At 55.1% G+C, this 13,611-nt stretch overlaps 1 protein-coding gene across 1 annotated transcript; it reads right to left on the bottom strand.

The window, feature by feature from the left end:
* Window positions 1-904: 904 nt before the first annotated feature.
* E0L32_008040 (uncharacterized protein) lies at window positions 905-2,595 on the bottom strand (the record flags this gene model as incomplete). The annotated part of the gene is made up of 2 exons (XM_031142850.1): window positions 905-2,379; window positions 2,448-2,595. The coding sequence occupies 2 exons, from the start codon at window positions 2,593-2,595 to the stop codon at window positions 905-907; spliced, it is 1,623 nt and encodes a 540-aa protein (XP_030992714.1).
* Window positions 2,596-13,611: the final 11,016 nt, after the last annotated feature.

Genomic DNA, 13,611 nt, shown 5'->3' with positions numbered 1-13,611 from the left:
ATTCAATACCTAAGAAGCCCCGATAGAAAGAAGATCCCCGCAGTGGCCTGTTTATGTGCCTCCTGTTTACCCTTCCCAGCAACCTCTTTCTTTCCCCGCTAACCCACGCACGCACATCCTAGACAAAAAGCTCCGCACTAGTTTGTCACACAATACACAACACAGATGAAAGAACCACCCCCAAGAAGAAAAAATAAGAGACAAAGCGGTCGAGCCTCGACCTCGATGCCCATCCCTCGAGTCCGAGTTGAGATGGCCAAGAGTTGGTTGCTGTCATTCTAACCAGATCGTCCACCTCCTCTCCAAGCCAGAATCCCTCATCCATCATCCTCCATGGATTACCATCCAGGCGGTCTGGGATCGCCAAACTTGAATCCCTCTGGCCCCCTTTGCCAAAAAAAAAAAAGAAAAAACCTATGCATCGCTCTATACCAAGCTCGGTCAAGTCCACGACAAGCGCGCAGACGCACATGGATATGATGATGTTGCGGAAGGGATCAATAACAAAAGCAGAGAAATTTGCCGTCCGGGGAATCGAAAGGAGTGTCGTGTCCATGGGGTATGCCGCGTAGGCCCATGGACATCGCAATCAAGGAAAGATGCTTGGCAGTTGCCGGGTTATGTACAGATGCCTGTCCAGCCTCGATCGAGACGTGGAAATGGTATCTCGGAATAAAACACGGGGGAAAAAACATCAAAAGGTATAATGTCGTAACGCTGAGGGCGGATACTGAGCACCGCCAGAGAAGAAAGATTGGCCTGTTGAAGAGGTCAAAAGAGTGAAGCAAACAACGCCAGGGTCGCCTGCCCACCACCCCCCAAAGAGCGCCCAAACACAAGCAAGTCGCTCCAAAGATTTTTGAACAGATCGTGAGAGACGTCATTTCCGGCGGCAAAGGTCGCACTATTGCAGGATCTGACCGGGTAAATCGCCTCTGCGGTGTGACCCGTCGGCACGCTTCCACACGAGATCGTCAATGTTCTCAATTTCGTCCGTCTGCTCTGGTTGCCGGCTGTGGTTCTTGTACGTGTACGGGCTGTGCGCAGACACCGGATTGGCATCGGCCCAAGACCGCTTGCCCAGACCCGGCAATGACGGTTGTGCCGAGGGATACTGGTAGCTGAACGACGACGACCGGTCGATAGTTGGGCTGGGCAGCGGCGCCCGTGCGGGGATCATGCTGTCCGAAGGCGGCGGGCCAAAGGCAGTGCTGAGAGGCGGTAGCGATACCGGCTTGGGCTCCATCGGGGTGGAGGCGGCCAACGGCGGCGGGGCTGCGTACTGCCGAGCGGGCTCGGGCCTGTACTCGGGCTCTGTAGCGCTGTGAGGCGTGGGCGGCGCAGGGTAAGTGCTGGTCGACGAGCGCCTGTAGTCGGTGGGGTACGAGTCCCTCCGGGGCGACGGTGCCGTGGTCGAGTAGTGCTGCGATGGCGGGCGCTCCTGGTAAGCACCGTGTGCCGGTGCCGGCGGAGGCGGTGCCGGGTAGGAGTTCTGGTGAGGAGGGTACGCCTGTTGCGCCGGGGCGTACGAGGGCGACTGGGGAACGGACGAGGGCTGAGCATGGTGCTGGCTCTGGTAGGGCTGACTGGGATAGTGAGAACCGAAAGACAGGTGTCCACCAGAAGGTTGCGACCCAGAGAAGCCCGGAGGCGGAGGCGGGTACTCGGCTCCAGAGGGGCGGCGCTGTGGGTCGGGTTGGTACGGAGTCCTCTGGACACTCTCGCTGCTCATCGATCGGTTGCGGTACTGGGAGGAAGCCTCGGGCGTCTGTGTACGTCTCCTCCGTGCGTACTCATCCTCTGCATTATCATAATCACCAGCACCCTTGCCATCGCGTCTCCTCATGCGCACGTCACGGCGAATCCTGACACGGCAACCCTGCTCAGCGACCGTCCGGCTCAGGGCAGTGCTCTCCGTCAGACCTGGGAACTTCTTGGCGCTGAACACGATAAAGTCGTTCGACTTGATTTCCATCCTCCAATCAAATGAATCTCCGGCCTCGACAGCTGACTGGTCGCTCTTCTCGGCATCCTTGTCCTTGTCCTCCTTGGCCTGTTCGTAGAGCGAGAAGGTGAGACGATAGCGGCCTTCGTGGCGCACAGACAGATCAGGAAAGAGAAAGTAGCCAGCCTCCTGAGGGCGGTCGAGATAGGCCATACCCGACACAGGCATGCCGGTCAAGACGGGCGGTGCATTGGCGGCAGCGTTGTGCACACGGCCATGAGCCATGACGCGAGCATGCTCAAGGGTGGCGTACAGGAAGAAATTGGCGTTGTAGAGGAAAGTGATGTCCTTGGACTGCTCGAGGGTAGGGCCGCCCTCAAAGATGCGGAGCTCAACAACGGGCGGGGGATCAACTGGCCGGCGGTCGGCAGAAGCTGGTGCAAGTTGATTAGCACTGTCTGGTCCTGCAAGATCGGGCGCTGCGAAACCAGCCAACACTCACATTTGGGACCAGAGCCACATGCACGGGCGCGTTCGGGTTGCTGAATCACCTCGAGGCGATAGAACAGATGACGACCGCCACGGGTATGTCGCTCGACGACGACAGGTTCCGAGCCTGAGCGGCTGGGAATGGGGGCCAACATGACCATTGTGGACAATCGGCAGCTTTTCCAATGGGATAAATATTTGCGAGGTTACGCTTGGCCAGCCAGTCGGGTAATGGCGGGCTCTCTTGGTGGTGACGGCGGCGTCGCAAAGCACAGCACTGTTGGCGAATCAATCGAACGATTGACGGGAGAGTTGGCTCGCAGGCGTTTATCGAGAGGCGAGACTGGGACGACAGTGTTTGTTTGAACGAGTCTTGCGAATTGACGTGGGCCAACAGACTGTGAGCAAAGGAAGAATGAAGAGCGGCGGACCCGAGGGACTGGGGAGGGGGTCTTGGTTTAACTTGGAACAGGCTCCGTCGTTTTGGGGCGTTGGTTCTGGTATGCTGGGCAGCTGCTGGCTAGTACCGTACCGTTGGCTGAGTTTCTTTGTCGGGAACTTGTCGAGACTTTTGGTTTCGGGCAGAGACCCAGGCCTCTGGACTGGAATCAGGCTCGTAAGGGAGGGCGCACTGTTGTTTCCCACAGGTAGACAGAGCGGGCCCGGAATCCTTTGGCGTCAAAGTCAAAATGTTGTACCGGCTCGACACTTTTTGACAGGTTCTTTAGCGGGCACGAGTCAGCAGGTACCGGTGACAGGCAATCAGTTGCCACAGGTTGTAAATCCAAGGTCCACCACTCGGCCGGGTTTTCGAGACTCAAGACGTCGTCGTCGTCGGTGGACGTCGTCGACAACGGGTGGGTTGGCCGGCGAGGTTGGCGATGGTGGTGATGGGGGAAAGGAGAGAGGAAGGGGAAGGGGAGAGAGAGAGGTGAGGATAGAGAGGGGATTTGGGAAAGCGGGTAGGTCGACTAAGAAAAGAGGAGAGTGGAGGAGGGAGCAGGGAAGGCGCAAACCAGGCAAGTCCCTAGCGTACGGTTAGACAGCACGGAAAAGGGCAAAAAGAGGACGGGACCCAGGTCATGTCAGCCAGCCAGCCAGCCCAAGAATGGGAATAAGGTCGTGGTGGTTGCGGGCACGGGTTGGCAGATGGGATTGGGGAGGGGGGGGGGTACCTAATTGCTGGGGATGGATGGGTGGGATGGGGAGTGGGTGGGTGCGAAGGGTGGGCAAACACACACTGTGCTGTCTTCTGGATTTACGAAGTAGGTACTGGACAATACCCAAGTAAGTGCCCAGAGAAGCGAAAAAAGGGTGTGGCCCAGTGCTTTACCGGAAGCGGCTAACGAGTCGAGCCACAGAGAACAGAAGTGGGAAAGGAACGGCTTCATGGATCATGGGTTGGGCTGGGCGGACTCTCAAAGGGTGGAACTGGTGGTCCGCCCAGTCAACTGGGATGGCAGAAGGGGAGAAACGGAGATGAAATGGCACAAAAGAACACATTGATCTTGCAGAAGTGGCCGTTGTCCAACCTTGCCACTCAGTGCTGGCGGTCGAACCGAGAAACTCCCTAGCATTTGGGGGCTTCCATTGGGGCCCATTGCGTTGGGAGAGACAGTTGGAGCCCATCTGGATACCTACCTAGGTAACTTGGGTACGGTTCAGCGCCGGTGCAGCGCACGAGCAACGCCCTGGAGCCTGGCTGACGGCGCCTCTAGCCTGCCGGATTCTGCTGGGATTGGTACAAGTTACAGAAGCAGTGGGGTCACTCGACCAGAGCCATGCAGCGACCGTGGCTCTGGGCGTGGGTTTCTGGCACTAGCGATTCAAGGCACATGCTCCGTGTGCAGCGCCTGCATTGATACGGTACAAAAAGTGCACAGGGAGGGTACAAGGACAAGTACTCCGTCCACACCCACAGCCAACAAACTGACTGATTCTTTGCTCTGGCCTGGCCACACACCCTGCAGTCCATTCTTACGGATCATCCACGAGTACTCCGTACACATCTTCTTCGAACCTGTCTGGCCTGTCTCGATGACTCTAAGCAAACAAGTCGACGACACCGTCTTCCTCGTGCCCATCATGATAACCATCATTAGCATTATCATCATCATCATCACCACCACTCCCCACGTGTCGTTCGTCGACCGCAGTCAGGCCGAGGGGTCAGCAATACTTGTAGAGTGCTACCTACCGGAATTAGGCCTCAGAGGAGAAGGAGGAGCCTTGGACCAGGATGTTACTGGTATTCAATCGCGGTAATCGGTTCCGCCCTGGACGAAGATGGGTCTTGACTCTTTGGGGGCTAGAGATGACCAGATAATGCGACGACATCCACCCTGGAAACTGGGCAAATACTTGTATATCCACCTTGCAAAAGACGCATTACTTGTAAGTCCCAGTTGGGGTGGTGCGGAATCCTTCCACGACCTCCTACCCAGACAGGCGGCCCCAGCGTACAAAGATCGCCTTCACAGTCCACACACCACCACGACCCGCGCGACGTCCATCCACATATTAGGCTTAGCCTGGGTGCCATGGGTTTCCCTGACCCTGGACCAGGTCCTGCTCCGTCGTTGGTCGGCTGTGGCCCCCCTGTCTCACTGCTCCGGAACAATCACCACCGCCCAGCACACAGGACGAACAGGAAGATCAGAATGGCCAGGATGTGTGGGGAACGGCACGCACAGTGCAGGTAGTCAGAAGGACCAGAGCCCACAACAGAGGTGCGAGGGTGGCCTGCCCCCAGAGCCAGTCAGCAATTGCAAAGCCTGTGGAATGGTAAACCTTACCAGGAGCCAGGGTCTCCCGTGCCGCTATTCCATTGTCATCTCGACGTCCCAGCCAATCCAACGGCCGCCCGTCCCTCGGTCTCACGGTCCTGAGCGCCCTCGCACATTCTGTTAGCAGCATGCAAGTCCCAGCTTTCCTGGTACCTGCTCTGGTTGGCGCCTGTACGTCACGGGGTTTGCCCATGGCTGGGACTGGTACTTCGTAGGTTCTTGTGCTGGCACCGTTTTGGACCCAAACGAACTACACGGCACAGCTTCAAAACGCTCGTTGGCCTATCATCGTGGAGGGGCGCACACCACTGTTCATTCTGAACCAAAGCAAAGCTCTCTACCAAACGAGGTCGCACTTTTCGGTCGCGCCCGCAAGGCTTGTGCGTGTCTTGAGAATGCCTAGCCAGGAGCAACCTTCCTCTCCTCCGTATCGTCGACAAATCCAAGTTATTGGTATCAATTTGCCCTTCATCTCGATACCAACATCACCTACCATGTTCAGTGCTCTGTACGAAGGAGCAATGGTTGATCTCCTTGTCCATAGGTCGGTCGAGGTACTCCATACGGCAAGCTACAGGGACAGTCCCTGCATTTGCGTGCGGTTGTTTCGGGAGCCCCACGCCGCCTAACTCCCGCCGAAATTCACCCAGCCTCCCAGCCAGGGCATTCCTTGCAGCTCTGATACAGTCCTGAGGGACTGGAATGCAACTGGCCGCCGTGCTGCTCCCACAATCGCCAGACAATCAATCTGAATCGCTGGATTGGAACTGACTTTTGCCCGGCAGACCTGTCAAGAAATCACGAGCCGTGTGGTCGCCACATCTTTGTCCATGGTGACGACACCGAGGTCGCACAATGGTATTCAACGAACGAGGTCTATCCTGTCGAGAGGCAAAATATGGTTTTTTGCTCTGTCGTCAACTCCTCCCTCCACCGTCCGCTTGGCTTGGGCACCCTGCGGTCCATCCTTCGGCCGGCGGAAGTCTCTACTTGTATGATCAATGATTCTCGTCACTACTTGTACTTTGTAAACCTTGGCGGATCAAGGACGCGATCCAAAAAAAAAAGTTCAAAGAGCGGAGCATTTTGCCCACTGGAGCTGTTCGCGCGGCAAGGAGAGAAATGCTGTGCCCGGCCTAAGCTGGGCTAGGTACTAAGTAGGCTAAGGGACAAGGACGGGAGCGCCGTTCACTAACAAACCTAGCAGCTAGAGCTAAACCTTGACATCTCTTGACAGCCATCCCCCGTCATCGATGCGAATTGCCCTTCGGTGTGTCGTAGGCGTACATGCCTCCCGAATATGGTGGCCGTGGTCGCTACCGTACGGTGCGGGTATCTCGCGAAACGGCTCCTCTTCTGGGGCCCCTTGTCGATGCCGAAATGAAATGGACGTGTGGTCAGAGCGTCTTCCCGAGAGATCCAGCCCCTGAAGCTTGTCATCCTTGCTCCCCGCTGCCATTTCTGGGCCGGGGAATTAGGAGGGGGGATGCCGGAGCCATCAAATTCAAGAGAGACATTTTGAGAGATTGTTCCTCTCCCGTTGAGGTTCGAATAGTTACAAGTACGAGGTAATAGGTACCGTTCCCCATGACAAAACCACTAGTTTCCCCGTGCCAGAGGAGAGGGCATATTTGCACATGTCGCGTACTTTATTTGGCGAGAGCTAAACCCTTAGGTACATGCAGGTGTTGCATACGGAAGCAAGGCACAGCTCCTCGCATACATGCCTAAAGCCAGGGCCGGGTCGACTTTCACAGGGTTTGTGGTCTCGGTGACGAGGGTCCAAATACTTGTACTTGTACTGTACTTGAACAAAGTTGGGAAGCACGGCCGGTCGAGCCCATCTCGAGAACAATGAACGGGGGTAAAATCGTCGAGGGACCCACGGCGATCACCCTGACCCAACCTCAAACAGAGCACAGCCCTTGGCAGACCCGTACGCTTGTTCCTCCGGTGGCCGACCCGCGAGCGAGGCAGATCCAAGATCCCATGATAGAGGACGGGGTGGAAGATCACAACCTTCATGGGGGTGCCTTCTTAGCGCTGGGCACCCGTGCGCGCGCGCGCGACTCGTGTCTGGGTTTCGGAAACAGAACTTGTTCCCAGAAATAGTCGTGTATACACACACACGCGCACTTTGTGCGTCAGCAACTTTTACGTGCATGGGCGGATGGTAACGTGCATGGGCTGGCCGGTTGAATCTTTTGAACGATGCTGACAATGCGACGGTGCCAGCCAGAACAAGCACGACATAACTGGACGCACTGGGCTGAAAATAGAGCCCGGCCGCCTGGCGCTTACGGTGCTCTTGTCTCGGCCTCGAGTGACTCCGGGCGGCTGGTCGACGGTGCATGTGCTGACTAGGTACCAGAGTCACTCAGCCATTCAGTCGTTCAGACCCAAGGAGCGAGGAGGACCGTTTCGACCGCCGTCAAGCCATGCCCATCACTGTGGTAGCCGGGTCCGGTGCAGGCACGGAGTACAAGGCCACCAGCCTAGTGCTGTCTTATTTGTACAATGGTGCCTTTGCCGAAGGTAAGTAGGTACGGAGGGAGGTACCAACAGTCTCGGGTGGTGTTGTTGCTAGGTAGGTAAGGTATTGGTGCGTCAGAGGGCCAATATGGTTGACATTCTAGCGTAATGTAGGTATTGACAGGACGTGGACTCGATGATTTTCCTTTTTCATGATATTCCTTGCAGAAAAGGGGTCGAGGCCAGGCGCGGCGCTATTGGCACCTAGACCGTGTCTAGAAGCATTGTCTCTCGCGACATCCTGCCTCGAGTGTAAGAAAGGACGAAGAGGAATGCGGCGAGTCCTGGCAGCCCTGGCTCCTTCATATTTGCTTCTGCCCGCAGAGGAGAATCGTACGTGAGGCGTGGGAATCCCAGCAGAAATGCAGCTTGGCAGCAGCTAGTTTGGCTCGTTTTAGCTCTCTCTTGTCCCCCCCGCCCGTCGCGGCATCTCGCGCCCGCAGCCGCGTTTACAGTCCTCCTATCAGGTTAGGTATCTTGGCCCTATTTGCTTCTTCCTCCTCCTCCTCAAGTGAGTAGTTAGTCTGCCAAAGGACCGCACCGTTTTCATTGCTTCTTATGCAAGCAGCAACGCCCTATCCACCGTAGCACTCGGCACTGTGGTGTCCGTGTGTGTGTGTGTGTGTGTGTGTGCACGGACAGACATGGAGTCCGCATGGGGGCCAGGGCGGAGCTGTCAAGACGTCCAAGATTCCTCTCTCCCTCCTCTCCCTCAAATGTGTACAGCTTTATGTATGTATCCAAGTTTGTGCGTTGCTTGAGATGGGATCTCAACGGCACGATCCTACCACACTTGCATACGAAGTACAAGCCGGCGCACACAATCAAAGCGAGATGATCTCCATCTCTGTCCCCGCCAATGTCCATTCCATTCCCGGTCGCAAATTCTTTGCATTTTGCCCTCTCTCAATGAATGGCCTGATCTGGGAAAGACATGACTATATCCAGGCTGTGTACGATCTCACCCTGGCAAAAAGGGTGCCACGCGCGGGAGATTCCGTGTATATCGCATGCTCGTCATTTGAGACCTGTCAGCCCTTGACATTCTCCAGGTGCTTTTTATTATGATTGTCGAGTATCTGTCGCTCCTGTTCGCACTTTTGGAATTTGCCAAGTGTCAAAAAGGGAAACATCTGATCCTTGGTATGAATCCCCAAGAAGAAAGACAAGAAGCAATCTCCTGAGCTCCCCTCCCCGCCCCGGAGCGGCTTCGCCTCCTCTTGCTCATTCTCTGTCTTGGCACAAGTTGGCTCACCTCACCCTGCACCCCGTCCAACTGCCTTAGTCGCGTTGCACGGCACCTCGCGTGTTTCAATACACCTCAACCCTCCAATCCTGCTTCGCAGTTCTCATTTCCAGAGAAGAGGAGCGACCCGCCCGGGCAGCTGCGTCCCCTTGACCAGTTGGCCGGTTCTGTTCCAGAAACACCCGTCTCGGTGGCTGAGCCAACACCATGAAAAACAGAATCCAGCCCAGTGGGCTGGCTCTTTGGGTCGCAGAAACGTGTGGAGAGGAGGGGGGGCTTTGGGCAAGGCACTCACTCCCCTCCCAGCTACACCACCTACCGACCTTTCTACAGGCAGTCATGCTCGTTCTTCTGCTGGTAGTCAGCAATTGGCGCTGTCTATTCACTTTCGCTCAGCGGCGGCATGACCCGAGCCCTGGATCTGGCAAGAGCGGCTGTACGTGATCCGCGAGCCAGAGACCAGGCGCCTTTCTCGACCAAACTCGTCATCCCGTGTCCGTTTCGCGCTCCCTTGGGTCGCTTGGGTGAGATCAGATCACTGCTGGAGGAGCCCAGGCTCGCCCTTGTGGCTGGTTGCCGTTCTGTGCGCCCGGACACAGCCTCCTTCTCTCGCATTCATGGCCGTGATCTAGAGCTACGGCGCACCAGTATCAGCGATGTTCTCCCACCGCCTGTTCGCCCGAAACGAGTGGCGGCGGCGCCACAGTTGGCCGCCGTGATAGGTAGGTATCTGTGTGCAGGACCGGAACAAAAAGTCCCTCGCTCATCGCTGCTTCTCTCGCTTCTTCGCTTCCGTCGTTACCGAACGGCTTCAGTCAGATACACCTGTGGCCTCTTTCTTACGCGGAAAAAGCCGTCTGGTGCTACACCCAGTGGAGGAGAGCCGGTGGGTTCCATGTCATCTTGGGCAGCATGGCAATGCACGTCGATCTTCCTTTCTTTTCCTTCTCCTACCCCTACTCTTCCTTCATTAACCGCCTGTCCCAAGTGAGTATATCACCGAGAAACACGCGCACAGAATCAAGGGTGCTACGGCGTCGGCATTCACAGCTTGGGGGCCTGCGGTCATCGCCATCGTGGCACCTTTGCCCAGCCAATCGGCAGCTGTGCCATCTTGCGGTCTTGCACATCCCCCCGCTCTGGTGCAGGGACAGGATTATGGTACCTACAAGTACAGAGACCAAGGACAGGCCTCGCGAGCCAGGCAGTCAGTGTCGCGGAGATCAAACGCCAGAACAGCTGTCAGCGCCTCATGTCAGACGCAATGGGCACCTTGGACGCTGGAGGTTCGGGCCACGGGCCCATCCCAAGGGGAGGTCGCCCCATGTGAAGGCACATAGCTGCCATGCTAAGGTACCGAGCATACGGCTCAGGTGGTGCTCCTCTTGATTCTCGTCTCTTGCGTATCTCCCTCTTCCCCTACAAAAGTCTCCCCTTGCACATAAAAGGAGGATATACCTATGTGGAATATGGCAAGATTGATAAGGTAGGGTAGGTGACAATGAGAGCGTAATCGGCGTGGGGCGGGACCAATGGGGTGCGCTCCCGGGCACCGCATGTCATCTCTGCTCTTAGGCTGAAGTGCCTGGGAATTTTCCTTGTTTGGTTGTCTGATCTGATAGAGGCACCGGGCATTTCAACAGCCACGGCTCCGCATGTGCCGACATGTGGTTTGGCGTGTGTCGGCCTCTGCAGTGTCTCCTCCCCTACTACGGAGTATTTTTCCTTTGGTAACTGTCCCGTGGTGTGGGCAAGGTGATATCAACCCGCCCGCCCCCTGGGTCGGTCTGATTACGAGAACCGCGCGGGACAATATTCTCTCCGGCAGTTGGTGGCTGGGGAAACAGCTCTCTGATCTTTTAATCTAGAGAGAGGCACAGGACGTCCCACGTCCCAGTATTTCGGAGATCAAGAGAGCAGAAAAGCCAGGAACCAGTGTCCGGCCCCCAAAGCTTCTTGCGGACGGAAAATTATTTGGTTCCCTTCTATTTTGCTTGTGCAGCTTTTGTTCTTTCGGTACGTTCGCCCGGTCCCGAACACGCCTCGGCGGCCCGGCGATGTGCCGCCTTTGCATGATCAAAGTGTATGAAAAGAAAGAAGGGCCGTTTGTTTCGCGGAAATTTGCGAAGGGAGGAAACAGCCATGACACTTCCGGTTGGCTCCTGTTGATATCGAATGATGCGAGTCCGCTATACATCTATTCACATGGTTGATATCCCGATAGCATAACGAGCGTGCAAAATACAATGTTCGACTAGGGAATTCCATTCGGCGTGAGTCGTGTGCGTATGTAACAATTCATTTCATTCAACGTATTCCGGAAATGGCGTCTATATGAAACTCCCGTTACTCAACGACGGCATGTGAACTTTCGGACCGAGCCATTCGCCTCTCTGTGCCCGAGGCACGACCTAACCTCGTCTGCTGCATGTGCGTGTTGCTTTTCTTTTCTTTTCTTTTCTTTTTGGTATGTCACGACCTGAGGCCATCAGAAGCCAAAGAGTTCTCCTCGGTCACGCGCCGCTGCCTCGATGTCGTGCAATGGTGGCAGACCGCCCTTCCGGGAAAGGGGCGGTAAGGGGGGGGAGGAGTGTATCCTTGCGGCTCTTGTCGCGCACCGCAGGGCCTCGGCGGCAGCCAGACGTTTGATCTAGCGAGCCTTCTGTTGTGTGAATGTGGCTAAATGATTGCCGTGTTCCCTTGTAGAACCTCCGTCACTTACTCACAGCTGTAGCACTGCGTAGGACGACCGGAGATGGTGCGCGCGCGATGCCGTGTCACGTATCCCGTGGACGGTTTCGTCGGGGGGGGGGGCGCACAACTCTAATGTTTGGGTTTTATAGAACAGAAAGGCTGATGCTTTCTCCATGACGGATACAATCTGGAGGGAAAAGGTTCTCGACAAAGTACCTGTAACGGCGGGTGACCACCCCCTTTTCATTCATTCCCTCATGTTGCATGGGCCCGGCTTATTCTCCGCCATCAGAAGCACGTCGTACCGATCAGACTTGTTAGCCCCTTAGCAATAAGCGTTCGGTCACAAGAGAGATTATGACGGTGAGCATAGCCATTCACTACCTCGCCTGTTGAGAAACGGTTGTCCGCCGTTCCTAGGTACAGCTGCGCTCTAGAGGAAACTGATACCACCCTTGAGCTTGCTTTCAACGCCATTTTGCGCGAACAATGTTCTCTTGGATCGACTCCCAAGGTCTCGTTGACCAGGGGGGCGGCTGGCGGCCAGAAGGCGCACCTTGACTCCGAAGCGGGTGATGCTGGTGGCTGTTGACAAAAGTACGGGATCTATCAAGTCCAAGTTATTGACTCTGATGGATGTCATTGATGCATGGCAGGTGAACAAGATTTCTTTTCTCCTAAGGCCAGAGTGATACAAGGTTCAACGGCAACGACTTGGCATACTTCTATTGAGCAAGCTTTTTCCGGCCGACGCAGAGTTGTCAAGTGGCACGAACGGCGGAGTCTGTATACTCTTGGCTCTAGCCTATTTATACTCTCTCCATCCAGATTATATTGTAATTCTTGACCCAGAAGTTCGGGGGGGAGAAGTCGTTGCTTGTGTAGTACCAGCCGCAGTCTCTTTTTGGATAGGAATGCTACGGGTGAGTGAGCAGATACACAGCCGTTGAGAAAGCTATCCTGGGACCGGACGGGAATATCAAGCGACTTGCATACTCTCGGAGTGTCCCTCGCGCTCTTGTGCATACCTGTGTGCAGTTGCTTAAAAAAGAGCTAGGGCTTACGGTGAAGGAACCGAGAAGACTCAAGGAAAAGCTCTAGTTTGACCATCTGGCATTCTTCGAGTAACTATGGCGGCTTGGAAGACGTAAACCTCTACGCATCAAGGACAATATACTGTCAGATTCGACGTGGAGATTGCATCAGGTCCGTATATCGCCATATCTATAAGAGTCTACGGTAACGAGTCATTTTGACTGGATGATTGCGTATGTTGTGTTCCGACGTGAAAGATTGTTCGGCTTCTTGTTAAACGTTGCTAGCTAACAAATGTTGTATAATACTTGGATATCATCTTCACATGTAATGTTATCAAAGATAGTAGCCATATTGATATCTGTATAGTTTAGTTTTATTTTCTTGTACTGCTTCCCCTATTATTATACATTAAAAGTAGCGTGACCTCTCCCGGTAGACCGTAAATGGCCCAGCCACGAGGGCCTTACACAATAGCTACACTACTCTTCTTCACAAGTAGCTTTGCGACGACATCGAAGCGAAGAAAAAAAAGGCATGGGTATCAAAGCCAGGTGGTAAAAGAAAACCCCTTAGCGAATGAGGGTATCATGTGCCATCGTGAAGCCGTTCCAGTAAAGTAAGACGCAACACCAGAAGCGCCAGAAGAACAACAAGAACAACCCAGCCGTCTGTTTCGTGAATAGACAAACAAGTGCCTGAGCGTGTCGCCGAGACCGTGTGAGTGCGTCGTTGAGGAGAGAAGACACAGGGAATGAGCGACTCTATTACTATTATCAAAGATAGGATGATTTTTGGTGTTGTGGTACGATCAGTCGATTCGAGAGTGTCGTTCGTATGCAACGAGACTCTCTGGAACCCTCGAAAAGAGATCAAGGGGGGAG

This window comes from Thyridium curvatum (assembly GCF_004353045.1).
Source record: "Thyridium curvatum strain D216 chromosome Unknown NODE_51_length_304177_cov_85.428264, whole genome shotgun sequence".
Classification (NCBI taxonomy): Eukaryota; Fungi; Ascomycota; class Sordariomycetes; order Thyridiales; family Thyridiaceae; genus Thyridium; species Thyridium curvatum.
Note: the sequence above shows the minus strand (reverse complement) of the source record. Positions and strands in the feature narration are given on the sequence as shown.